The following is a 26,010-nucleotide window of genomic DNA, read 5'->3' on the forward strand; positions in this document are numbered from 1 at the left end:
CAATAGATTGTGGTCAGAATCCACATCTGCCCCAGGAAATGTCTTACAATTTAAAACCTGGTTCCTAAATCTCTGTCTTACCATTATATAATCTATCTGACACTTTTTAGTATCTCCAGGATTCTTCCAGGTATACAACCTTCTTTTATGATTCTTGAACCAAGTGTTGGCTATGATTAAGTTATGCTCTGTGCAAAATTCTACAACACGGCTTCCTCTTTCATTCCTTCCCCCCAATCCATATTCACCTACTATGTTTCCTTCTCTCCCTTTTCCTACTGACGAATTCCAGTCACCCATGACTATTAAATTTTCGTCTCCCTTCACTACCTGAATAATTTCTTTTATCTCGTCATACATTTAATCTATTTCTTCATCATCTGCAGAGCTAGTTGGCATATAAACTTGTACTACTGTAGTAGGCATGGGCTTTGTGTCTATCTTGGCCACAATAATGCGTTCACTATGCTGTTTGTAGTAGCTAACCCGCACTCCTATTTTTTTTATTCATTATTAAACCTACCCCTGCATTACCCCTATTTGATTTTGTATTTATAACCCTGTAATCACCTGACCAAAAGTCTTGTTCCTCCTGCCACCGAACTTCACTAATTCCCACTATATCTAACTTTAACCTATCCATTTCCCTTTTTAAATTTTCTACCCTACCTGCCCGATTAAGGGATCTGACATTCCACGCTCCGATCCGTAGAACGCCAGTTTTCTTTCTCCTGATAACGACGTCGTCCTGAGTAGTCCCCGCCCGGAGATCCGAATGGGGGACTATTTTACCTCCGGAATATTTTACCCAAGAGGACGCCATCATCATTTAATCATACAGTATTCAATATGAAAGGTAATTCAGCTTGTCGTCTAGGTGGCTGTCCATGACAGAGTAGCTGGTGCACACGGTGGAATGTGAGCGCAAATGTATCACTGAGAGATAACTCAAAGCTATTTTATTTGATCCATGTCTAGGTCATGTACAGAAATTGTCAAGAATAATCCCCAAACAAATTATATGTGATTTAAATACAGCTTTGTTACGCAAAGCCATTCATTCAAGAAAATGTACATTATCACTTACAAGCTGGCATAGTGTTCTGTTCAGTGACTAATAACATTTCATTGGAAAAAGCAAACCGATCCAGAAACATATTACGTTGTAAATGACTTGCTACAGAGATGCATGGCCTTGTGATGTTTGCACTACACCCTGAATCTTACATCAACTTATACCAACTGAAATTCTTATTTGTCAAAAGAAGCTCTATCTCTTCAGTCATCTTTGGTTCTTGAATGCATTTACATGGTTAACAGAAATTTATGATGATAGTGAAAGTTACCTTGTTATGTGTCACACACCAACAGCGTAGAATTAATTTATTGATATGTCTCTGTCTGTTTGCCACTGAATGTAGATGCTGTCTCACACTCTGTCCCAGGCCTCACAGCACAAATGAGCAGATGTCAGTAATTAAAAAGTCAATACACTGACATAGCTGGCTACTCCAGTGTTGACAGTGAAGGCCTTGAACAATTTTTCTTTCCTTTTCCAAATCTGAGTACCGCTTCAGTATCAGCAAGATGGCAAGCAACCTATACTAGAGCTCTGAACATGCCATTCTGTCAAACAATGTTTTACAGAGCTCAGGATTTCTGCCTCAGTTTAGTGTACATAATTTGCTTACACACTTGCGATCAACTGAATTTGAGACTCTCACCAATAAGCTGTATGGTGAAAGGAGATCCCTGACAGTTAAAGTAGGCTTTACGCAGATGCTTTGCAATTTTGCTTGTTTATGTTTCTATGGTAATGCCTGTGTTGTCACAGCTCTTGGTGACTATGGTTTTCAGGCAGTACTGATAGCAATTTGCACTTGAAAGCCAACAACAGCACTGCACTGCCAATTGTTACAGATCATCTTTCTCCACAAACAGTATAGAAATGTGTAGTATTCCCTGTCGCTTTGATGATAGCATGATGCAATTTGGCATGGATTCCCCAAAACACGAAAAAGCGTTAAGGACCTATCATGATCCAAGACTACTCAACTGTCACCAAAAACTCACAGAGAGTGGTCAAAGTTGAGAACAGCAGCCTCGATGTACTCCTCGGGAGTGAAGTCTGATGACCTCAGTAGCCTGGTGACCTGGATAGCCACACTTACAACCTCATGTGTTCATAAAGAGTTCCTCAAATCATTGTTAGATAATTAAGATGCGATATTCCTGGAAGTACAGGTTGCACATGCAATGTACTGTAGGCAAAAAACAGACGCATAGGAGTAGACATTACGCTAATGTATCATTTGCTGACAATGACAGAAGTATCATGGGCCCCATTACAATCTTTGTGGGCACATCCAAAACGAGAGAACCTGCAGCACCTGCCTGAACAGAGTCCTGTTGGCAAGTGTGATGCACCTTTTCAAGTAGTTTTTGATGGAGCCCTGTGAGTGCCCATGGCTGTATTGGTGAACCGTCTGTATAATACCTTCCCCTGAAAGGAGAAGTAGTTGTGGGTGAGAACGTATTTATCATCTGTACAAAGAAAAGACAAAAGGTGTTTTTGAAACAAGATTACAAGGTCAGGGAGGTAGCTGGCCTCTATAATGACAAGTAGAGAATTTTAAATTCAGTAGAAATCAGTATAATGTATCCTGATAAATACAGTTAGTCAAGATGATATACAAAAACATGTTAAATTTAATAATTATTTGCAATTTCACTGATTGTCTTTGATGGGTTCCATTGGGAATGATAATTTTTTAAAACAATATCTTCTTATTCTTTTAATGTGTTATGGCGGAGTGGACCATCAAAGCAATGAAAGTAAAAGATTTGTACATATGGAAAAAAGAATATTCTTTTCTTTAAACAACATATAACTCACCACACAGAACCAAATATATCAACAAGTGCAACAGATCCCACACAGTCCTTACGACGTAACTGCAATCTAACTCCACCAGGATGTGCCATTTCACGGCGTAACTGAAAGACTTGTTGCTCCCTTAGCGTCATTCGACTAACAGCAACACCACTATTGCCACTTGTTACACTTTCTAATGAAACCTAAAACAGGAACAAAATTATATGTTACTGACAAAGCAATTTTACACTGAAAATATACAAACATAAAACAGAAGTATACATTTTTCTTGATCACTATAGATACATACAGTGAAAAACATTTAACACAAAAATGTTTAACATGAAAAATCGGTTAGTAAGAAAAAATACAGTGTTCTGACAAAATACTATGCAATTTCATACATTTAGTTTCTTCTAAAGGAAAACAAAAATCGTTTAATATGAAACGTTTTGCGTCTCGGCCGAACAAATACATAATCTTTCTGTAGCTGCAATGTCACTCAGATTTATTGAATTTCTTTTTCTGTTATTGTTGCTATGTCCCCGCTTGTTTTTGGGTACTGCCAGAATCAAACCACTTCCATCAGTTTTCAAATTTAATGATGTTGGTGCGAAGTCAGTAAACTTTGAATCATAACCATTTTGTTTTCTTTGTTTTTAAATTGCACATTTATTTTCTTACATACAATGGCCGAGTAATCAGATCATTTTTACATTGTTAGATTATTATCCTACAGTACCAATGGATGGATTTGTTCTGGTCAATGGTGATGCATGTACAGTGCTGATTATGACACAGACACATTTTGGAGATCATTCAGAAATCAAAAGATTAGTTAGTTAGTTGACTCATGCACACGACAACTAATGTGACAACGGAAATTACTGCTCCTGTCTCCATTACAACAGAAATACGGGACATCAAGAAATGTATTCACAGCTACTAGACGTACATTTGAATGATGAAATGAATAAAATGACAGCCACTATCAAACATTTGATGCGGCGAATGACACTGCTAACAAACATAGCCAATTTATTTTTTTTTCTTTCTTTTTTAAAGCCATATAAAATCCGAATGTACAGTATGTACCTGTAAGAGAAAAATTTTAGAGGGTAATACAACCAATTTCATCTACATCTACATTTATACTCCGCAAGCCACCCAACGGTGTGTGGCGGAGGGCACTTTACATGCCACTGTCATTATCTCCCTTTCCTGTTCCAGTCGCGTATGGTTCGCGGGAAGAACGACTGTCTGAAAGCCTCTGTGCGCGCTCTAATCTCTCTAATTTTACATTCGTGATCTCCTCGGGAGGTATAAGTAGGGGGAAGCAATATATTCGATACCTCATCCAGAAACGCACCCTCTCGAAACCTGGCGAGCAAGCTACACCGCGATGCAGAGCGCCTCTCTTGCAGAGTCTGCCACTTGAGTTTGTTAAACATCTCCGTAACGCTATCACGGTTACCAAATAACCCTGTGACGAAACGCGCCGCTCTTCTTTGGATCTTCTCTATCTCCTCCGTCAACCCGATCTGGTACGGATCCCACACTGATGAGCAATACTCAAGTATAGGTCGAACGAGTGTTTTGTAAGCCACCTCCTTTGTTGATGGACTACATTTTCTAAGGACTCTCCCAATGAATCTCAACCTGGTACCCGCCTTACCAACAATTAATTTTATATGATCATTCCACTTCAAATCGTTCCGCACGCATACTCCCAGATATTTTACAGAAGTAACTGCTACCAGTGTTTGTTCCGCTATCATATAATCATACAATAAAGGATCCTTCTTTCTATGTATTCGCAATACATTACATTTGTCTATGTTAAGGGTCAGTTGCCACTCCCTGCACCAAGTGCCTATCCGCTGCAGATCTTCCTGCATTTCGCTACAATTTTCTAATGCTGCACTTCTCTGTATACTACAGCATCATCCGCGAAAAGCCGCATGGAACTTCCGACACTATCTACTAGGTCATTTATATATATTGTGAAAAGCAATGGTCCCATAACACTCCCCTGTGGCACGCCAGAGGTTACTTTAACGTCTGTAGATGTCTCTCCATTGAGAACAACATGCTGTGTTCTGTTTGCTAAAAACTCTTCAATCCAGCCACACAGCTGGTCTGATATTCCGTAGGCTCTTACTTTGTTTATCAGGCGACAGTGCGGAACTGTATCGAACGCCTTCCGGAAATCAAGGAAAATAGCATCTACCTGGGAGCCTGTATCTAATATTTTCTGGGTCTCATGAACAAATAAAGCGAGTTGGGTTTCACACGATCGCTGTTTCCGGAATCCATGTTGATTCCTACATAGTAGATTCTGAGTTTCCAAAAACGACATGATACTCGAGCAAAAGACATGTTCTAAAATTCTACAACAGATCGACGTCAGAGAGATAGGTCTATAGTTTTGCGCATCTGCTCGACGACCCTTCTTGAAGACTGGGACTACCTGTGCTCTTTTCCAATCATTTGGAACCTTCCGTTCCTCTAGAGACTTGCGGTACACGGCTGTTAGAAGGGGGGCAAGTTCTTTCGCGTACTCTGTGTAGAATCGAATTGGTATCCCGTCAGGTCCAGTGGACTTTCCTCTGTTGAGTGATTCCAGTTGCTTTTCTATTCCTTGGACACTTATTTCAATGTCAGCCATTTTTTCGTTGGTGCGAGGATTTAGAGAAGGAACTGCAGTGCGGTCTTCCTCTGTGAAACAGCTTTGGAAAAAGGTGTTTAGTATTTCAGCTTTACGCTTGTCATCCTCTGTTTCAATGCCATCATCATCCCGGAGTGTCTGGACATGATGTTTCGAGCCACTTACTGATTTAACGTAAGACCAGAACTTCCTAGGATTTTCTGTCAAGTCGGTACCTAGTATTTTACTTTCGAATTCACTGAACGCTTCACGCATAGCCCTCCTTACGCTAACTTTGACATCGTTTAGCTTCTGTTTGTCTGAGAGGTTTTGGCTGCGTTTAAACTTGGAGTGAAGCTCTCTTTGCTTTCGCAGTAGTTTCCTAACCTTGTTGTTGTACCACGGTGGGTTTTTCCCGTCCCTCACAGTTTTGCTCGGCACGTACCTGTCTAAAACGCATTTTACGATTGCCTTGAACTTTTTCCATAAACACTCAACATTGTCAGTGCCTGAACAGAAATTTTCGTTTTGATCTGTTAGGTAGTCTGAAATCTGCCTTCTATTACTCTTGCTAAACAGATAAACCTTCCTCCCTTTTTTTATATTCCTATTAACTTCCATATTCAGGGATGCTGCAACGGCCTTATGATCACTGATTCCCTGTTCTGCTCTTACAGAGTCGAAAAGTTCGGGTCTGTTTGTTATCAGTAGGTCCAAGATGTTATCTCCACGAGTCGGTTCTCTGTTTAATTGCTCGAGGTAATTTTCGGATAGTGCACTCAGTATAATGTCACTCGATGCTCTGTCCCTACCACCCGTCCTAAACATCTGAGTGTCCCAGTCTATATCTGGTAAATTGAAATTTGTGATAAAGTTTGATGAGACTGAAAATACAATTTTTTACCCACATGTATTGTTTAACACAAAATCCCTTCTATATGAAAAAAGTATTTTGGTGCCTTCAAATTCATGTTCAAGTCACTGTACCTTTTCAATATGAATATTTCAATACAATGTTACTTCTCAAAGCTATAAAAGTCTTCAATTTTACGAACGTTTCAATTCTGCAAACACTGCAAAGGAACAGTTGCAAATAAATGTCACATTGTGAGCGAAGAAATCGTATGAAACAGCTGTATCTCTATCTTCAGGCAGCAAGGTCGATAATCTAAGACCCCGTCTGCCACAGACTGTGCCGACCACTGTGGTATGTCATGCGGTGTCATTGCAAGGACAACAATGTCAGACCATACTGTGCTTATCTTATGACTCTCTGATACTGAGCTTAATTCTATTTGGCTGTGACTGAGGACTCCTCCTAAGAATATTTATTTGGTCTAATACTTAATAGCTGCTTAGCCTCTGGTGCGGCTATGGACATATCTGGTGTATTTTTAGGCCAGTTATCTACTACATTTAAGAAGTTAAGGCACGAAATGTTTTGGCAGCTATGAGTGTATTTTGCGTTTTGTAAAAGAGTAGTGAAATAAATCACTTTTTGTTACGCTGACTCGGTGTTATGTTGACATGAGGTTTTGAACTTCGTGTTTGTGTTAGGGAGGCAGACAAAATTTCTGTATCATTGATCCATAATTCATGACACTGTGGCAGCAATAACTGCAAATTCACATCAACAAGTGCAACAGCACACTAGACTACAGGATAGGATATCCTGTGACAACAACAGTAGCATTACTGCAGATGATCTGCTATCACACCATAGTTTCTACCATTTCATCAAGAAGATGAAGACTGGCCCTTTCTTTTTTTCTGCTAATAATCCACAGTTAATGTGTCTTCTAAGGAAAATCCAGTTATGTGTCTTCTAAGTAAATTGTGTCCTCTCACCGACACCAAATGTAATGACTTATCGAAATTCTATAGTACATTCCCTTTCCATTACCATTAGTGAATTCATCTCACACGAAAAAGACTTTCATTCTTTCATAGTTTTAAGAACTTGACTCACCCGTATATGTTGCATGGGCAGCTGTTCTCAAAAAGTCTGATGCAAAAATCTCAATTAAAGTGTGATAATGATTCATAATGATACTTGTAAATGATCCTAGGTACAAGCCCAATAAGGAAGTTTTGAGGCACTTAAACTAGGCAATGCTATTTTTGAGGAAGAATTAGCTATTGAAGGTAAATAAATAAATAAAATAAATATTGAAAATGTTGGGTGCAGCGTACCAATCTTTTCATCAACCTCACAGGTATTCTATGCACAGCATTCCCACCCATGCCACAAGAAGTGTGATCGGAACACATCAAGTTCATCTTCTTCATCAGACTTCGGATTTAAACTGTGACGTTGAAAAGATGATGTAACTTACCAAACGAAAGTGTTGGTATGTTGATAGAGACACTAACAAACACAAACACACACACAAAATTCAAGCTTTCGCCACCCACGTATGCTTCATCAGGAAAGAGGGAAGGAGAGGGAAAGACGAAAGGATGTGGGTTTTAAGGGAGAGGGTACGGAGTCATTCCAATCCCAGGAGCGGAAAGACTTACCTTAGAGGGAAAAAGGAACAGGTATACACTCGCGCGCACACACACACACACACACACACACACACATCCATCCGCACATATATAGACACAAGTACTTCCGCCTCGACTGACATCTCTGCCCAAACTCTTTGCCTTTACATATGTCTCCTTGTGTCTGTATATGTGCGGATGGATATATATATATATATATGTGTGTGTGTGTGTGTGTGTGTGTGTGTGTGTGTGTGTGTGTGTGCGCGCGCGCGCGAGTGTATACCTGTCCCTTTTCCCCCTATGGTAAGTCTTTCCGCTCCCGGGATTGGAATGATGCCTTACCCTCTCCCTTAAACCCACATCCTTTCGTCTTTCCCTCTCCTTCCCTCTTTCCTGATGAAGCAACCGTGTGTTGCGAAAGCTTGAATTTTGTGTGTGTGTTTGTGTTTGTTAGTGTCTCTATCAACATACCAATGCTTTCGTTTGGTAAGTTACATCATCTTTGTTTTTAGATATATTTCTCCCACGTGGAATGTTTCCAAGGTCACAACAGCTCTACACTGGTGACACTTGCATTGGTCTCCACAGGAACCTTCATTGGCCCAACCTCGCAATAACAGAAAGTCTCAGTATCCAAGTTGTCCAAGCTGTTTTTCACATTACATGGTGAATGTACAGCAACAGTAAATCTTGAATCACTATGTACTGAATTTTCTGCTCTATTCCGTCTGGGTTTATGATATGTCAACAATTACGTGGATCATGTTTAATTAAAATCTTCTGTACTTTCTTCCTACTTTCAAGCCATACCTTATCTAGTCATTGGTCAATCATGTGGGTAGTTTTATACAAACATAAAAGATCCCTCCATATCTGTAGTGACTTCAGAGAAATTGTAAATGTACAGCTGGACACTGATGTCCATCCTGTTCTTTCGTATCTGTAGAAAATGTGACAACACGGCTACTCAACACTGTCAGTAGGGGTACTTCACAAGCCGATGGTGACTCGGTAACAATCTGGGAATGGAACCCCATGAGAGTAATTAACTCATCAGGTGAATTGATACATGAGAGGCACAGCATCTGAACCCACACAGATGCAGGTACAGCAATGTATTTGGCATGAGGCTAATGTGGGATGCCATTGACTAAGACCCAACAACACTCGGCATTAGGCGCAAGGCTATGTCCGCGACAGTTTAACACCGCAAGAGGACTGGACTGCTCCACTTGCTGCTGCTCGCAGGTAAACACTTCCATCCACGGATCTGCCCATACGACATGACGTGTGCGCCCTCCACGGTGGGTTTCCAAACTAATCCGCCACTCTACCTGTGCCAGTTCATCTGCCTCCATTGCGGTGCCCACTGCTGGGGATACTGAATGTTCCATGGCCAGAAGTAGTATTGAAATTATCTGTTAGCCAATTCTTCTGAAAAATATGCACAGCTGAAGCATATTTGCAATTGCTGATTAACAAACAATCACAAAACTTCATGATAATCGACACATTGCACAGATAAAACAGGTTACCTTTTGCATTGCTAGGTCACTGACAATTTTCTAATCTAATTTGGAACAACTAATTAAAAAAAAATTCTAATCACAGTTAACTATTTGGATGATATGTCACTGGCACTGGAGACAACAAGAGCTGATACACCTACATACAGCAGGTTTAAAGCTCAAAGGCCAAGTGCATAATTAGCCATGATTTTGTTTGTACGTGTAGCTCAGCAGCTGAAAATGTTTCAACAAAGATAAAAAGTCAGTCATCAGCTGCACAAGAAAACCTTTATTTGGTTAACTTTACTGGTTTCAACAGTTTAAACTGTCATCTTCAGAAGTGAAATAGGCTCCAATGATTAGTAAGCCAATGTAAAAATAAGGTTTGGACAGTGATGTCCTACAAAAGATATACATATATAAAGCACATATCTTAAAAATGAACGCACTGAGAATGAACAGCAGAAGTAAAACAGGTTTGTTAATACACATGTGAAACAGTTAGGATTAAGAGCCACAACATATCTTTGCTACAGAATCAATAAAACAGAGTGACATCACTAAAAACAGATTTATGTGTGATGAGTGGCAAACAATTAATTATAAATTCCACGTCATACATACTATATAATAAGAATATAATTGAGGGAAACATTCCACGTAGGAAAAATATATCTAAAAACAAAGATGATGAGACCAAACAAAAGCGCTGGCAGGTCGATAGACACACAAACAAACACAAACATACACACAAAATTCAAGCTTTCGCAACAAACGGTTGCTTCATCAGGAAAGAGGGCAGGAGAGGGAAAGACGAAAGGATGTGGGTTTTAAGGGAGAGGGTGAAGAGTCATTCCACTCCTGGGAGCGGAAAGACTTACCTTAGAGGGAAAAAAGGACAGGTATACACTCGCACACACACACATATCCATCCGTACATACACAGACACAAGCAGACATTTGTAAAGGCAAAGAGTTTGGGCAGAGATGACAGTCGAGGCGGAAGTAAAGAGGCAAAGATGTTGTTGAAAGACAGGTGAGGTATGAGTGGCGGCAACTTGAAATTAGCAGAGGTTGAGGCCTGGCGGATAACGAGAAGAGAGGATATACTGAAGGGCAAGTTCCCATCTCCGGAGTTCTGACAGGTTGGTGTTAGTGGGAAAAATCCAGATAACCCGGACGGTGTAACACTGTGCCAAGATGTGCTGGCCGTGCACCAAGGCATGTTTAGCCACAGGGTGATCCTCATTACCAACAAACACTGTATGCCTGTGTCCATTCATGCAAATGGACAGTTTGTTGCTGGTCATTCCCACATAGAAAGCTTCACAGTGTAGACAGGTCAGTTGGTAAATCACGTGGGTGCTTTCACACGTGGCTCTGCCTTTGATCGTGTACACCTTCCGGGTTACAGGACTGGAGTAGGTGGTGGTGGGAGGGTGCATGGGATAGGTTTTACACCGGGGGCGGTTACAAGGGTAGGAGCCAGAGGGTAGGGAAGGTGGTTTGGGGATTTCATAGGGATGAACTAAGAGGTTATGAAGGTTAGGTGGACGGCGGAAAGACACTCTTGGTGGAGTGGGGAGGACTTCATGAAGGATGGATCTCATTTCAGGGCAGGATTTGAGGAAGTCGTATCCCTGCTGGAGGGCCACATTCAGAGTCTGATCCAGTCCCGGAAAGTATCCTGTCACAAGTGGGGCACTTTTGGGGTTCTTCTGTGGGAGGTTCTGGGTTTGAAGGGATGAGGAAGTGGCTCTGGTTATTTGCTTCTGTACCAGGTCGGGAGGGTAGTTGCGGGATGCGAAAGGTGTTTTCAGGTTGTTGGTGTAATGGTTCAGGGATTCCGGACTGGAGCAGATTCATTTGCCACGAAGACCTAGGCTGTAGGGAAGGGACCATTTGATGTGGAATGGGTGGCAGTTGTCATAATGGAGGTACTGTTGCTTGTTGGTGGGTTTGATGTGGACGGACGTGTGAAGCTGGCCATTGGACAGATGGAGGTCAACGTCAAGGGAAGTGGCATGGGATTTAGAGTAGGACCAGGTGAATCTGATGGAACCAAAGGAGTTGAGGTTGGAGAGGAAATTCTGTTTTTGTATCCCTGCTGGAGAGCCACATTCAGAGTCTGATCCAGTCCCGGAAAGTATCCTGTCACAAGTGGGGCACTTTTGGGGTTCTTCTGTGGGAGGTTCTGGGTTTGAAGGGATGACGAAGTGGCTCTGGTTATTTGCTTCTGTACCAGGTCGGAAGGGTAGTTGCGGGATGCAAAAGCTGTTTTCAGGTTGTTGGTGTAATGGTTCAGGGATTCCGGACTGGAGCAGATTCGTTTGCCACGTGGCACGAAGGGCATTGAACAAGCCTATATACAAACTGGGCGCACTAGTGTACATGAAAACAGTGATAAATTATGTGGCAATTGAAGTGCAAGAATGCATTAAACCTTATAAAAATATATAAAATGGTTGACAAAGACTGTAAACCATGGACCAAGTGTTATGCAAAAAGACACATAAAAATAATATTGTTACTATGTAAAGAGATAAGCAAAGGAAGGTACACCGTTCAAATTTTATTATTTTATGGTGAAGCTGTGGGTCACTCTAACAGCAGCGGTATATGGAACTGTTCAGTATCCTGGAGATTAGGCCAACCGCTGGACATTCATTAGGAGGAAACACAAGCAAGTGAGCTGCAGTCCTGCTTCAATAGTAGGAAATAGATGTCACTGAGCCGAAGGTGTTCAAGGGGCTCCAGCACGTGTTTACAAGTTGACTTGTTGTGTGGAAATGTGCCTGCAGTGTACGTAAATGTTAAATAAAACTTGGGGTGTGGGAGTTAATAAACCTTAGAAGGTGTTTAAAAAGTTAAGCAGGAGACAGTTACACATTAAAAATAAGTAGTAGTTCATTGTTTTATCAGAACGTAAAAATCTATGTTACATAAACATCAAAAGTACATATTAGATAGAACAGACAAAATAAAATTGCTATTACAACCTGTGAGCAAGGCAGCTAAGACTTCTGAATGAGATACAATGCAAGGTGAACATGAGAAAGTAGGTCACTGTAAATCATTTAACAGAGACGCTTGACAATCAAAAAGCGATGTTTTTCAATGCAAGTTGATCACCCAGTAAATCCTTAGCATTAACGTTTATATGTTCATAAATTTCAACTTCTTCTAAAAGATTCATTTTGCACCCTTTGTCAACAGTATGGGACTACATCAAGTAAAGATGGTGGAGGGTTTAAGTGTGTTTAAAGATGTTCTGCAAAAGTTGATTTCTAAGTATTCTCACCATCTTTGTTGAGTAAGTGCTCACAAAAATGGATTTTAAAAGCCCTTCCCCCCCCCCCCCCACCCCACCCGCATGTTGTCTAACATAAAATCTAGGCCACAAGTAGCAATGAATTTTGTATAGCCCAGATTTGATATATTTGTCAGTGTAGATCTCCCGTTATGCATAAACACCAACTTAGTGACATTATTAGTGGAAAACGCCACATTGAGGCCATGCTTTCTTAACAACTTCGCAATTTGATACAGGTTCCCTTGGAAGGGAATTGTAAAATATTTTTTCCCAGTGACATCATCTTCATTAAGTATAGAAGGACTGTCTTGCTTACTAGTTTTAACCTTCTACAGTTTTTGCACAAGATTAGCCAGATACCTGTTGTTGACAGCAATGTTCTTAGGGTTGTTAAGCTTTGTGGCAATAGCAGAGGGACTAAGAACAACCTCAAATATGCGGTCAATCACAGCATGAAAAAATGACATATGGTGCCTCAAGGATGACAGGAAGAACCATGGATGATGTTATCTGTCAAAGTAAATTTTCTATGGATGTCAGAACTAATTTTTCTGTCTAACAGCTGCAATTTCAAGTCCCGGAAACTAAGTTCAAGGAACTGATTTTCTATTTTGTACGTAAATTTGATTTACGCATGTAAGTAGTTCAGAGAGTCACTAGGAAATCACTCACATTGCCATTGAATATGGTAACAGTATCATCCACATACCGTCTGTAAAATGAAATATTACTGGCCAAAACAGGGCAAGATTTGAAAAAGCCAAGTTCAAAATGAAGGCAGTTCCCCATAACCATGCATCCACCTTGTTGAAATATTGAGCACTGAAGCTGAAATAATTATATCTGAGAATAATACCCAAAAGTGTTATCATTTTGTTACTTTCATCAGTATTCAATGTTTCATACTTTGTGAGGTTTTCGCTAATAAAGAGGATTGTTTCATTTATCAGAATATTGCTGTAGACGTTTGTGATATCAAGTGATGCGAGAAGATGACCAGCGGGAAAGGTAGCATCTTTTAAAGAGATCTTTCCCATTTTTCACTGGTGAAAGGAATACCATACATGTAATATTTCTTGAGAAGAAACAGTGGCTTTTTGGATAAGAAATACCCATAACTACCAATTCCATTAACAATCAGTCATACAGGCCGATTATTTTTATGTATCTTCACTAGTGATCGCAAAGTTGGCATCTTGGGAGTTGTCGTCAACAATCTATCATGATCTTTGGGAGAGTAAAGGGAATTACAAGAGTCGAAGGCTACTTTCAGCTTTTTAATGAAATTAGCAATTGGGGTCCTATAGATGGTGTGAATACTATTTTCAGGAAAGGCCTCTCGTGTTTTGCTTACATGGTCGTCTGTATAAGATGACAGAGCAGTTGCCTTAGTCTGCCTTGACGATAAGTGAATTTTCTTTCCTGAGCTTGTTACTGACGCACCTAACTGAGGCAAGACAATCATCTTTCCGATTGTGACAAGTGTTACTCATTTCTTTAGTGATTATCTGATTAACCTTCGAACCTATATTGGCTTGTTTACATATGTCAAGTTTAACAGAGTCCCTAGCAAGTTTCGCATCAACAAGTTTAATGGCTGCAGACTGATCTAAGGGCATGTCAACATTATGCTTCTGAGCCTTGTTTAACAGGTTAAGTTCAGTTTTCTAAATGATATTCCGACATTGGTTTTGTTTCTAATATATTCAAGAGGTAAAAGCTTTTATGGTGTTGCTGAATGATCAAATCTCGCTCCACAATTGGCCCACTCATGAATTGAATTCACAATAATGTCAAATTACAAGGCATGCAACAGTATCCTAAGTCCTAAATGCAAAAGATAAGCTTTATAGTTGACAAAGTCTTTCCTGCCATAGAGCATATTTATTTCATTGTTAATTAAGTAGGAGACACATTTTCTCATAATGGTGGAAGGAGCACAATCTTTGGGAATTTTCACATAAGCTGATACATATTTAGGAATCAGATTTTGTAGAAGACACAGCTTACTAAACAAAACGTGTTGGCTACATTTAAGGATTTTAAGCTTTATGTTCTTGTAGGTGGCAACAGCTTGTTTTACCACACTAGGCAGTGAGTTTATGGTTTTGCTCATAGTTGTAGTTCAGTAATTGCAGAATACTTCAATAAAGATAAAAAGTCAATCATCAGTTGCACAAGAAAGCCTCTACTGGGTTCACTTTACCAGTTTTGACAGTTTAAACTGTCATCTTTGGAAGTGAAATAGGCACAAATCATTAATAATCTGATGTCAAAATAAGAATTGGATGAAATAGAAAATCAATATCATGAACTTAATTACTCTGACTTGAAATTGCAACTGGGAGATAGAAAAATTAGTTTTGACATCCATATGAAATCTACTATGACAGATAACATCATCTGTGCTTTTTCCTGTCACCCTTTTTGTCACAAAATGTCATTTTTTTTGGTGCTATGATTAACCACATATTTGAGGTTCCTCTTGTCCCTGTCAACTTACGCAACCCTATTCTTCTTTACTAAATAATCATGGTGTCACTGGGAAAAACTGAGAAACAAACTTACACCTCCCCCCTCCCATCTTTTAAGGATTTGCTGAATGATCAGCTTGAATTGAAAAACAGATTGTTTTTTGATTGTGTAGCTTCTCTGTTAAATGATTTAAAGTGACTTATTTTATGTCCAACTCGTGTTATACCTGATTACACAGTCAAAGCTGCCTTGCTCACCGATTTTAATAGTAATTTTACTTTGTCTTTACTATCTAATATGTACTAATGGCATTTCTGTAACACAGATTTTTGGTTCTTACAATGTCTTCTTGGTATAACCACGAACGACAACTTATTTTTAATGTGTAACTGTCACACACTTAACTGTTTAAATGCCTACCAAGGTTTATTTGCTCCCATACACCAAGTTTTACTTAGCTTCAACATATGCTACAGACAAATTTCCACACAGCATGTCAACTTGTAAACATGTGCTAGGGCCCCTCACATGTCTTGGACTTGACAATGTCCACTTTCTGCTATTGAAGCAGGACTGCAGCTCACTTACTAATGTTTCCTGCTAACGAGCATCCAGCGGCTGGCCTCATCTCCAGTATATTGAACAGTTCCACATCCTGTTGCTGTTCCTGTGGCCCATGGCGCCACTATAAAGTAATAAAATTTGAAGTTTACCTTTCCTTGTGCGTTCCTTTGCAGAGTAATAATGTTATTTTTACATGTCTGTTGCTTAACACTTGGTTCATGGTTTACGGTCTGTTATTGACTGTTTTATATGGTTTTATAAGATTTAATGCATACCTGCACTTCAATTGTCACAGACTTTATTAGAATTTGCATATACACTAGTGCTCCCACTTTGTATATAGGCAGGTTAAATGCCCTTGATGTCATCAGTCTGGTGGTTGGTTTTGTTACACATAGCATATATGACGTGGATTTGATAGTTGTTTGTCACTCATTGCACATAACATCTATTTTTTAGTGATGTCACACTATTTTACTGATTCTGTCACTAAAGTATGTCGTGGCTTTTAAGCTGAACTATTTTATATCTGTTTTAAGAAACCTGTTTTATTTCTGCTGTTTATTCTTTATAGTTTTATTTTTAAAGTATCTGCTTTATATATGTATTTTTAGCCAATCTTTTGTTGAACGTCACCATCTGATTCTTATTTTGACATTTGCTTACTAATGATCTGAGCCTATTTCTCTTCTGAAAATGACAGTTTAATCTGTTGAAACAGGTAAAGTGAACCAAATAAAAGTTTTTTTGTGCAGCTAACTTTTTATCTCCATTGATAATTAGGTACCTGATTTGTTACAGTCTAGTAACATGCCCCAGCTTCACATGGGTAACATCAGATCTCTATGGCCAGACAACATGGGTGGCATAGTGGTAATTTTATTATGGACCACTGCGCAGAGTTATGGTTAAAGTTCAAAGAACAACAATAGTCTGCTGAATAACGTCACTTTCATATAACTTAAACAATCTAAGCCGCATGCACCAGCAAAGTTCTAAGAAAGCATCAATGTTGTGTGTTCAATGTTCAACCGGTGTTCAGAGTGACGTTTGATAGCGATAATAGAATCTGTGAGGTGCCGAACCTCTCAGTCCACCTGAATGAGTGTATATATTAGTCAAAACTGTATAAAAATCCCTACAGACGGAAAAAAAAACCACAGCAGGGGGTTTGATTTTATGAAATGTATAGCAGAAGAGGGTACTTATAAAAGTACAGATTCTGATAATAATCATTTCACATGGCTCAATGGCCTAGTGCAAGTCTTTTAATTAGAAGTGACTTCATCTCTGTACTGGACACCATTGACTTGATCAGTGAAGATGCACAGGCAGCGAAAAAAATGCAAACCACAGAGTGGAAAATGACATTATCTCACACAACCATGATGATGGTGTCTCGTGGTGAACGGAGAACTGTTGCCGCTGCAGGTGAAGATGAAATAGACCCTCTCAATTGCACAGCAATCACAGCAATTGCTCATGTTGTGAGTTCTTCCCGTAGCTAGATAGCAATGGCATCATTTTCATAGCGGCTGCTGTCTTTAATTCATCATAGTTTGGCCAATTTGCACGAAATATTTATAAATTACCATATTTATTCCGAGTACAAGACGAGTTTATTTCCCAAATTCTTCATTCAAGAAATGCAGGGTCATCTTATTTTCACAGATTAAACTATTGCTGCACAGGTTAACACTTTAATGTTAGTTATCGAAGTATATAGGGGTTGTCACACTCACAGATGAAGCTTTAGATATTGATGTCACATGCAGATTTGTTTTGAGAATTCAGAAGGACAGGGCTATGCAAAGGATACTCATGTTCTAACAGGCTCAAGATTCCCTGAAACGCCGAAGTGCTTGTAATGGCATCAACATTGAACAATCATGTTACATTTGACTCGTGCACCATTACGGCAAGGGATACAGGAGAGACTATGAACTAGCCACTAAAACAATCTATTGCTCTAACTAAAATTCGACAATTTCTGTGAAACACAGAGGGAAGTAGTACTAAATCCTATCACATTAAAACTCTTGTTGTATTTGAACAGGTCTGTGGGAAAAGTTCTCATACCTGTACAGGTACTGTTTACAAATATTAATTCTGCATCTTAAATAAAAGTAACATTCAAAAAAATTACTTGATTATGAACCCAGATCAATACTTTATTTGACCACGAGAGACTGCGATGGTTTATTACGTGGGTTGCAACGATGAATTCGGTCGCAGTTCATGTATTTGAACATCGGATAAAAATATTATCAGCTTTACAACATGATGATGACCTAAGATGAAACAAGAAGAAAAATTAACCCAGAATGAAATAAATCATATTAAACTGACTGTAACTGTTGTCTCGAAAATAAATTACAACGGCAAGACCTGTCATGGAAATAGTAGCAACAGACATCAGTAGATCACATGACGAGCGAAACTTCAAAACTGGATTGAATTGTGATTGTGATCTTTTATTTACGTATCACTTGTTGTTGTTGCTGTCACATATGAATAGCACGGTAGAAGATACTGCAGTCCATGCTTCACATCTGCTCGAGCTCAGCACTATGGAATGGTTGGATGGGGGAGCAGTGATACCAGTTTGACTGGGAATTAGATGAGTGCAGGGTGAGGAGTAGTGAGCAGGCAGAAAATTACGTCATGTTGCCAACTATGGGAATCTATAACACATACTTCAGCTTTTTAGGAACGTCTGCAATGTTTAAAATGTGTCTGCCTAGTCAGAATTGAATTTCTGCAGGAGACTGTGAGAGTCTCGAGAGGGGCCAGTGCGGTATTTATGTATTATGTGCTGCAATTTTGTGGAGGCTCACCGTGACATGTGATGGGAACATGGAGGGGGGGGGGGGGGGGGCAGCTGCTGGTTCTATCCAATCAGGTAGTGGTGGGCAGACGATAAGTTTGAAAACAAGAGGCTTTGTAACAGCCTCACATCAGCACAGAATCGAAATCTGATATGTATTCAAATAAAAACATCTGTGGTCTCGTGGTAAACACAGCCTCACAAATCACAACATATTTGGAAGAAACAGCCAAATATGCAAAAACTTCACATTTATGCTATTAGGATGATTAAAAATAGTGACACCACAGATGACACGGTTAGAAAGTGAAAAACGTAGAAAGGTAAATTGTTCCATAAATTAATGTACTCAATTTTTGTTTATTTATTTTATTTCTCCTTGTAATATCAAAATGTACACAATCAATAAATGGCATAAATTTAGAATGGATATAATATTAACTTCTTGGAAAGAGCTTTGATTAGTCAGAATAGTTAAAAATAAATACTTCTCAAGAAGCCTGTTGGGCGAGGGGAGTCGTCTCATACCCTGCATAAAGCTACCTACTAGTAACAAATGTATCAAAATTGCAACGGCAGTTCCTGAGATTTGCATGAATATAGTGAGCAGGGAACTTTAATTTATATATGTACATATATAAATCATTATATCACAGTTAAGTCTACCACGAAATTTACACTAAACCTCTAGGTAAAAAATTCTGATTTAAAAAATTTACCTGTCTGTGATAAGGATGTGGTGCAGGCTGTAGTTGCCTCTCAACATCGGCTCCTCTCGTGGCAGAGGCAGAAATATGATCTGACCTCTCTGGGATTCTACCAATCGAAGTGATTACAGCTCTCTGTGATGCTGATGGTGCACCTTGCAAAGATGTTTCACACCTTTCTGTCAGTCGACCTGCTGTCAGTCCAGATCCTCCAACTCTCAATGTGCTACCTGCCGACGTTTCCTGTCTTTCACTTTGATTAGTAGAATAACCGCCAGGTCTCCTCACAACATCTGCTCTTGGAGAGGTCGCAGGCACACTGTCTTGCCTATCAGTCGGTCTCGGAGGCAAATAGGTGCTACTCTGCCTCTCAGCATCGGAAGCCCTGTGCAAATTTGCAGCCTCCATAGCAGGTGGATTTAATACAGATCTTAAAACCTGTGTCTCTGACCCTGAGACAGCTCTGAATCTGCCATTTCTCTGATATCCATCTGCAGGAACTACTGTGTCTTGCAATGTACTAGCTAGAAGAGGACTATCCACCAACAGAGTTGGACTCTCATCTTCCGATTTTAGGGTTGTAGCTGTTTCTGCAGGTGTGCGAGCCAAAAATACACATTCGTAATGACTGTCACTGGAATCTGAGGCATCTGGTGCCACATTATTTGAGTGTACTACTTCTGTCTGTACATCTGATAGATTCTGTCTAGCATCTGTCATATTTCTAAGTGAGGTATCACTTACTTCATTCTGTTCAACTGGTCCTGTAATATATTGAAAAACAATATCCTTTGATTAGTGATGCAAATCAATTTGTGGCCAAGACCACATTATAAAGCAGCCAAGGCCACATTATAAACAGAAAAGGATATATAGTGTGATCCTTTTGAGATGTCACAAAAGTATTATGTTACATTTATTAAGCTAATGTATATATCTCTCAGCAATTTTCTACAATGTACGTGAAAACGATGGGAGTTAATTGAGTGACCATGCTCTGGGAGGGAAGCCAACAGCGTGTGTAGTTCACAGCACAAATACCAGATGTCAGAAACATATCGTACAGAGGTGGCACCAAGTTAGCACACTCAACGAGTGTCGACTGTTGAGTAAAGAGCTCACTGTGCCACAACGTGCTCAATGTGTCATATGGTATGTGAAATTTTCGCGTGTCGTAAAGACCCAGCGACCTTTCGTATGTTGGTTCAATGTTATTGGTCCATTCTTTTTCTGCAGAGGGGACTGTTCCTGCACTCAATTACCTTGAAATAATTGAGCAGTATGTGGTCTCTCAATTACAGCAAGATAGGATACTGGGCACCACTGTCTATCAACAGGGCAACACGGCAGTACTCCATAAGAATTGAGCTCTCTCAGTACAGCAACAATTAAACCAGATATTCAACAATCACTGGTGCTGCTGTGGTGGACCTAGCCCATGGCCTCCTAACAGTCCCAGCCTAACACCTACAGACTTTTTTGCAAGGGGCTGGGTCAAGTTAACATTGTATGCAAGAAGCCCACAGAATCTGACTGACCTACACGGGTGACTACAGTGGTCTTCCAGCAAATCACTCCAGAAATGCCACAACACAGGTGCGCGGTATGATACGCCGCATTCACAGTGGCAGAAATGTTGAGTGCAAATGTGCTGTGACACAAACTTCAAACTCAATCTCCGTACTCTCCTATCAGTTTGCACAGTTTCTTGTACATAATGTTTAACTTCAGTGTCATCTCAAATGGATCACTATATAATGGAAGGAAACATTCCACGTGGGAAAAAATAAATCTAAAAACAAAGATGATGTGACTTACCAAACGAAACCGCTGGCACGTCGATAGTTCATCCAGACGTGCCAGCACTTTCGTTTGGTAAGTCACATCATCTTTGTTTTTATATATATATACCTAAAAACAAAGATGATGTGACTTACCAAATGAAAGTGCTGGCAGGTCGACAGACACACAAACGAACACAAACATACACACAAAATTCAAGCTTTCGCAACAAACTGTTGCCTCATCAGGAAAGAGGGAAGGAGAGGGAAAGACGAAAGGATGTGGGTTTTAAGGGAGAGGGTAAGGAGTCATTCCAGTCCCGGGAGCGGAAAGACTTACCTTAGGGGGAAAAAAGGACGGGTATACACTCGCGTGCACACACACATATCCATCCACACATATACAGACACAAGCAGACATATTTAAAGACAAAGAGTTTGGGCAGAGATGTCAGTCGAGGCAGAAGTGCAGAGGCAAAGATGTTGTTGAATGACAGGTGAGGTATGAGTGCGGCAACTTGAAATTAGCGGAGATTGAGGCCTGGTGGATAACGGGAAGAGAGGATATATTGAAGAGCAAGTTCCCATCTCCGGAGTTCGGATAGGTTGGTGTTAGTAGGAAGTATCCAGATAACCCGGACGGTGTAACACTGCGCCAAGATGTGCTGGTCGTGCACCAAGGCATGTTTAGCCACAGGGTGATCCTCATTTCCAACAAACACTGTCTGCCTGTGTCCATTCATGCGAATGGACAGTTTGTTGCTGGTCATTCCCACATAGAATGCATCACAGTGTAGGCAGGTCAGTTGGTAGATCACGTGGGTGCTTTCACACGTGGCTCTGCCTTTGATCGTGTACACCTTCCGGGTTACAGGACTGGAGTAGGTGGTGGTGGGAGGGTGCATGGGACAGGTTTTACACCGGGGGCGGTTACAAGGGTAGGAGCCAGAGGGTAGGGAAGATGGTTTGGGGATTTCATAGGGATGTACTAAGAGGTTACGAAGGTTAGGTGGACGGCGGAAAGACACTCTTGGTGGAGTGGGGAGGATTTCATGAAGGATGGATCTCATTTCAGGGCAGGATTTGAGGAAGTCGTATCCCTGCTGGACAGCCACATTCAGAATCTGATCCAGTCCCGGAAAGTATCCTGTCACAAGTGGGGCACTTTTGTGGTTCTTCTGTGGGAGGTTCTGGGTTTGAGAGGATGAGGAAGTGGCTCAGTTTATTTGCTTGTGTACCAGGTCGGGAGGGTAGTTGCGGGATGCGAAAGCTGTTGTCAGGTTGTTGGTGTAATGCTTCAGGGATTCCGGACTGGAGCAGATTCGTTTGCCACAAAGACCTAGGCTGTAGGGAAGGGACCGTTTGATGTGGAATGGGTGGCAGCTGTCGTAATGGAGGTACTGTTGCTTGTTGGTGGGTTTGATGTGGACAGACGTGTGAAGCTGGCCATTGGACAGGTGAAGGTCAACATCAAGGAAAGTGGCATGGGATTTGGAGTAGGACCAGGTGAATCTGATGGAACCAAAGGAGTTGAGGTTGGAGAGGAAGTTCTGGAGTTCTTCTTCACTGTGAGTCCAGATCATGAAGATGTCATCAATAAATCTGTACCAAACTTTGGGTTGGCAGGCCTGGGTAACCAAGAAGGCTTCCTCTAAGCGACCCATGAATAGGTTGGCATATGAGGGGGCCATCCTGGTACCCATGGCTGTTCCCTTTAATTGTTGGTATGTCTGGTTTTCAAAAGTGAAGAAGTTGTGGGTCAGGATGAAGCTGGCTAAGGTAATGAGGAAAGAGGTTTTAGGTAGGGTGGCAGGTGATCGGCGTGAAAGGAAGTGCTCCATCGCAACGAGGCCCTGGACGTGCGGGATATTTGTGTATAAGGAAGTGGCATCAATGGTTACAAGGATGGTTTCTGGGGGTAATGGATTGGGTAAGGATTCCAGGCGTTCGAGAAAGTGGTTGGTGTCTTTGATGAAGGATGGGAGACTGCATGTAATGGGTTGAAGGTGTTGATCTACGTAGGCAGAGATACGTTCTGTGGGGGCTTGGTAACCAGCTACAATGGGGCGGCCGGGATGATTGGGTTTGTGAATTTTAGGAAGAAGGTAGAAGGTAGGGGTGCGGGGTGTCGGTGGGGTCAGGAGGTTGATGGAGTCAGGTGAAAGGTTTTGTAAGGGGCCTAAGGTTATATATATATATATATATATATATATATATATATATATATATATATATATATATATATATATATATATATATATAAGAAAGATGATGAGACTTACCGAACAAAAGCGCTGGCAGGTCGATAGACACACAAACAAACACAAACATACACACAAAATTCTAGCTTTCGCAACCAACGGTTGCCTCGTCAGGAAAGAGGGAAGGAGAAGGAAAGACAAAAGGATATGGGTTTTAAGGGAGAGGGTAAGGAGTCATTCCAATCCCGGGAGCGGAAAGACTTACCTTAGGGGGAAAAAAGGACAGGTATACACTCGCACACACACACATATCCATCCACACATACACAGACACAAGCAGACATTACGAAATGTAACAGTGACAATAACAATAACTATAACAAACGTGATTGTTGGGTTCAAATTAATGATATGAATATAATAGAGGGAAACATTCCACGACTTCTGAAAAAGTACTTCTTTGTCCAAAGGCTAAAAGTCAGCAGACTTTTCATTGTGTCTGTTTGCGACTTAATGCCTACTCTACATGGTGAGCAACAAACTATCCTTTTCATATTGTTGAAACTTGATAGGTACTTCCTGGGATAAGAACATTACTTTTAAACACAGGATGAAAGCTATGCAGTATAACATATATTGTCAACAAGAAGATCAGAACAAAAGAGACTAATTAAGATGAATGAAGTGAATAAATGCATTATTAAATATTCTCAGCAAGTAGCCAATACTGTTTCCAGACACAGCAAGCAATGTGTCGCAGTGGTTAGCACACTGAACTTGCATTCGTGAGGACAGCAGTTCAAATCAGCATCTGGCCATCCAGACGTAGCATTTCTGTGATTTCTCTAAATTGCTCCAGTCAAATGTGAGATGGTTCCTCTGACAAGTCATGGCCAATTCCCTTCCCCATCCTTGAAACATTCTGAGCTTGTGCTGTTCCTCTAATGATGTCGATGTTGACAAACACTAAATCCTAATATTCCTTCCCTTTGTTTCCAGACAATTCTGTCATTTAGAGAGACGTATTCTCCATGAGAACTGTTGTGAGATTTAATACAGCCTTAGCAAAATCAGCACTTGGCACAAATAACAGTTTCCATTTGACATCCGATTAGTGTCAGTCTTATTAGGTGTGGCTACTAATTCAAGTGGACAAGGATGGGGGAAGATAAGTGTTAGCCATTTTTATGGAAATCTCTCTGTAATTTTCTGGTGTGATTTAGGGAAAAATTGAATAATCCAATTCAGGATGATTGAAAGGGCAATAGGACGCCATATCTTCTGAAAATGGTCTGCTGTACTAACAGCTTCTACACCACACTCAGAGACTGGTGATCAGTCTGCACTCAATAACAATTCAACTTGTACAGGATGTTCATGAACAGGTTGTGTTGTGGGAACGACAACATATGGAAGTTTGGGTCTGGCTATGAATCGTGCATGGGTAGCCAAGGAGGTTAAGATGACTGCTCTCATAAAGAGGGAAATCCGGGTTCAAGCCCGGTCCAGCACAAATTTTCATTGCTGTCATTCCCTTATGTAGCTGATAGTTGTTTATATTCGCAACTGCGAATACATTTGAAGTTATACACAGGGTTGCCACAGGTTTCCCAAAGTGAAATTCCCTGATATTTCCCTGATTTCCAAACAAGTTTTAGCATTTTTCCCTGATGAATTTTGATATCTCAAGAGTAAGTAAAGACATAAGTTGACAAAACAAAAAATGTAAGAACTTCTGTATTTCTCCCTCATGTGAGCAAAAATCTTAAGTACTAACATCAACATCTCTTGTAATAAACTGTTTTTAGATGGAGAAAGCAAACCACATGGTATATGCATTTCATTAAGACCACTGTTGTTATTTTCATTCAATAAAGCAAAACATATCTGGTGACAAAAATAAGCATTCCCTTGGAGTCGCAAGACAGATTTAAAATACCTTCACTGATTTCAGAAATAACCTCATAAAACTGTAGGCCTCTTGAAAGAAGTGTCTAAGGTGGGGAAGAATTGGGTAAACCAACACCGTCAATTATTATCCACTGTGGTACATCTATTATTTTACAGATATTTTGTGATTTTCCTTTCAAGAAATATATGATACATGGCGTACAACTGCCAATGACTGCCACAATTTTCTTCTTCTTATCGTCCATACTACCTAGTACATAAACTATTTTCAAATTACCAAAATATACTACAATAACAGGGTTATATGCAGACAAGAAAAAAAAATCCCAGATTTCCAAGTTAAAAATACACTTTCTCCCGGGTGAAAACACACTTTTTCCGTGTTAAGTGACAGTATATTTTCCCTTGGCACTGTAAAACTTATCAATCCTTTGCATGGTTATGATTTTATACACAGGCAGAGAATTTTCCCGGACTTTAGAAAACAAAACTCAGGGGAAAAAAACACATTTTGGAAAGATCTTTGATGTGCAACAGAATGTATGATGCATATTTTCGTATTACGAAAGTATAAATTTGAATTCCACCAAACACCGCATGTTGCTTTCCAAAGCACTGAAATCGAGACTGCGATGCACTTTTGTAAGCCAGTCATAGCTCATGTCACGTGCTCTCACCAGCCGATGACAGCGGATATTCAGAGCATAG

The 26,010-nt window shown here is 40.3% G+C and overlaps 1 protein-coding gene across 2 annotated transcripts in view; it reads right to left on the reverse strand.

Moving 5' to 3' along the window:
* The window catches only part of LOC126187676 (uncharacterized), a 165,415-nt gene that overhangs the window by 46,251 nt on the left and 93,154 nt on the right, over window positions 1–26,010 (reverse strand). For both annotated transcript variants that reach the window (XM_049928909.1, XM_049928910.1), the window contains 2 exons: window positions 19,422–20,173; window positions 2,897–3,078 (listed from right to left, as the gene is read on the reverse strand). In XM_049928909.1, coding sequence (XP_049784866.1) covers window positions 2,897–3,078; window positions 19,422–20,173 — 934 coding nt within the window. The remainder of the gene's footprint in view (window positions 1–2,896; window positions 3,079–19,421; window positions 20,174–26,010) is intronic.

Source organism: Schistocerca cancellata, chromosome 5, assembly GCF_023864275.1.
Source record: "Schistocerca cancellata isolate TAMUIC-IGC-003103 chromosome 5, iqSchCanc2.1, whole genome shotgun sequence".
NCBI lineage: Eukaryota > Metazoa > Arthropoda > Insecta > Orthoptera > Acrididae > Schistocerca > Schistocerca cancellata.